Here is a 2,298-nt window from a genome sequence, read left to right as displayed (position 1 = left end):
TTTACCATTAACAAAAATTATCTTGTGAATATTATGACCATTATAACCATTAGCTATTAGAACTAAGTTTAACAAAATTAATGTATCCAACCCTGCCTTAATTTATGAGTACCTATTTAATTATTACTTATCATAGAAGTAAAAAGTGAAGAGATTAATTTTGAATCTATTTACCATTAACAAAAATTATCTTGTGAATATTATGACCATTATAACCATTAGCTATTAGAACTAAGTTTAACAAAATTAATGTATCCAACCCTGCCTTAATTTATGAGTACCTATTTAATTATTACTTATCATAGAAGTAAAAAGTGAAGAGATTAATTTTGAATCTATTTACCATTAACAAAAATTATCTTGTGAATATTATGACCATTATAACCATTAGTTATTAGAACTAAGTTTAACAAAATTAATCTATCCAACCCTGCCTTAATTTATGAGTACCTATTTAATTATTACTTATCATAGAAGTAAAAACTGATAACATGCAGCATCAACTACAGGAATAACGAAGCCATAAAAATTTAGAGCAGTTGAGAAACTTCATTAACTTCAAATTATGGTCAAGAGTAACAGTGTGAAAGTTTTTACAAGAAGATTATATAATATATAATATTAATCAATAATTCGCTTTTTCAGTTAGAAAAAAAAACTGAGTTTTATCGTTGTTAATGAATAAAAATAATACATTTATAATCGTTTCAGAGTAAGGACGAGAAATTTAGATAAGTTAGCTGTTAAACGTTTTCATCTCTTATGGCTTTGTCGAGAGATGCAGTCCTTCCTGTGTTTTACTGATCTTCTGACTTGTATCCAGAACCAGGTAAACATTTGGTGTTTTGTTTATGGTATTTTATTGATTTCAAAATATGTAAAATATTCAAGGATATAGAAAAGGATACACTTTTTTTTATGTTTTCTAATAAAGACCGACTTATTTTGTCGGTTACAGTTGAGTTGGCCAAATTAAAGGAACGGTTTTAACTCGTTTCTCTTATGTGTTATTAGAATATAGAAAAGGGTATATTATGATTTAGTTTATAATAAAGACAACTTGTTTTATCGGTTACAGTTGATGGACTTAAATTAAAGGGACGGTTTTGTATTTCCGGTGGGTCTTATTAGAGGCTCATTTTGCAAATTAAAAACTGCGAATCCTATTGCAGTCAAGATAATTGTACTTTCCTGTGTTACAGATGTGGGAAGAAAATCGCCCAGATTTTATAGACATTCAGTTGTACCTTACACGTCAATATAGACAAGAACAACTACAGGTGAGAGACAATTATAGTTATAGGAAAGTTTATATACATCAGGGTTCTAAAGTGTTCAGCAAGCCTATATGATGTTCAATTTATATGCAGCTCTTCACGTGGAGTTAGTTTCTCATAAAGACAGAAAAAAGGAAACTTTCTTTAAATTTAAAACTATCAGAACTACCACTTGATCCGAAGTTGTTTGTTTGTAATTAAGCACAAAGCTACACAATGGGCTATCTGTGCTCTGTCCACTACGGGTATCGAAACCCGGATTCGAGCGTTGTAAGTCCGCATACATACCGCTGTGCCACTGGGGGGGGGGGGTTGATCTGAAGTAAGGTATTAACCAAAATAAGGTGAATTTACCATAAGTCTGTGTAAAAATTCCTTCAAAAACTCAAGTTTTGCACAAGACTAAAATAGTGTTTTCACATGTTAGGGTATGTATATGAGATCATCCTGGCCCACGTTGCTATGCTTGTGTTTTGTTACTGCATTACACAATCTACGACTGCTAACGACACTAGAAAAAAATACCGAGTGTTTTATTTTCCCTTTTGTACAGTTAGTCACTGTTTCGAAATGTTGCCTCATATCATGAAACAACATTCAGAACTCTCTGATTAAAAAAATTGTTTAAAAACAAACAAGCAAAAAATACTGGAATAACAAGAGAAAAACAAGGCGTGTTTGTGTATCCGTGTCTTTTTAAGCTTTCTGTTACCACTTGCAAGATGACTAATGATAAATTCTAGGAGCCACTCCTTTTTCTTTTCTTTTTTTTATGTAGCAATAACACCACAGAAAGGTCACACAGAATAACTGCTCCAATTTGAATTAATTTCTCACGTTTTGCTTTTACTTAAATTATATATATATATAAGTAATAAACTAAACTACCGTTGGTTATGTCCATTACACTCGCGAATTCATGTTTGTCTCCCTCTGTTCAAATACAATGAAAACCTGACTTTAACAGTATTTGAATAACCGATTCTGATCTACCGTATTTTTTCGGTATATAAGACGCACT

General features: G+C 31.2%; 1 protein-coding gene across 1 annotated transcript in view; it reads left to right on the top strand.

Moving 5' to 3' along the window:
- Positions 1–2,298, top strand: part of LOC106460704 (NADPH oxidase 4-like) — a 76,804-nt gene that overhangs the window by 58,717 nt on the left and 15,789 nt on the right. The window contains exons 15-16 of the mRNA XM_022387481.1: positions 712–829; positions 1,203–1,280. Of these exons, the coding sequence (XP_022243189.1) occupies positions 712–829; positions 1,203–1,280 (196 nt within the window). The remainder of the gene's footprint in view (positions 1–711; positions 830–1,202; positions 1,281–2,298) is intronic.

The sequence above is a fragment of the Limulus polyphemus genome, unplaced genomic scaffold (assembly GCF_000517525.1).
Source record: "Limulus polyphemus unplaced genomic scaffold, Limulus_polyphemus-2.1.2 Scaffold819, whole genome shotgun sequence".
NCBI classification, from domain to species: Eukaryota; Metazoa; Arthropoda; class Merostomata; order Xiphosura; family Limulidae; genus Limulus; species Limulus polyphemus.
The sequence above is the reverse complement of the archived record's forward strand: the minus strand, read 5'-3'. Positions and strand labels throughout refer to the sequence as shown.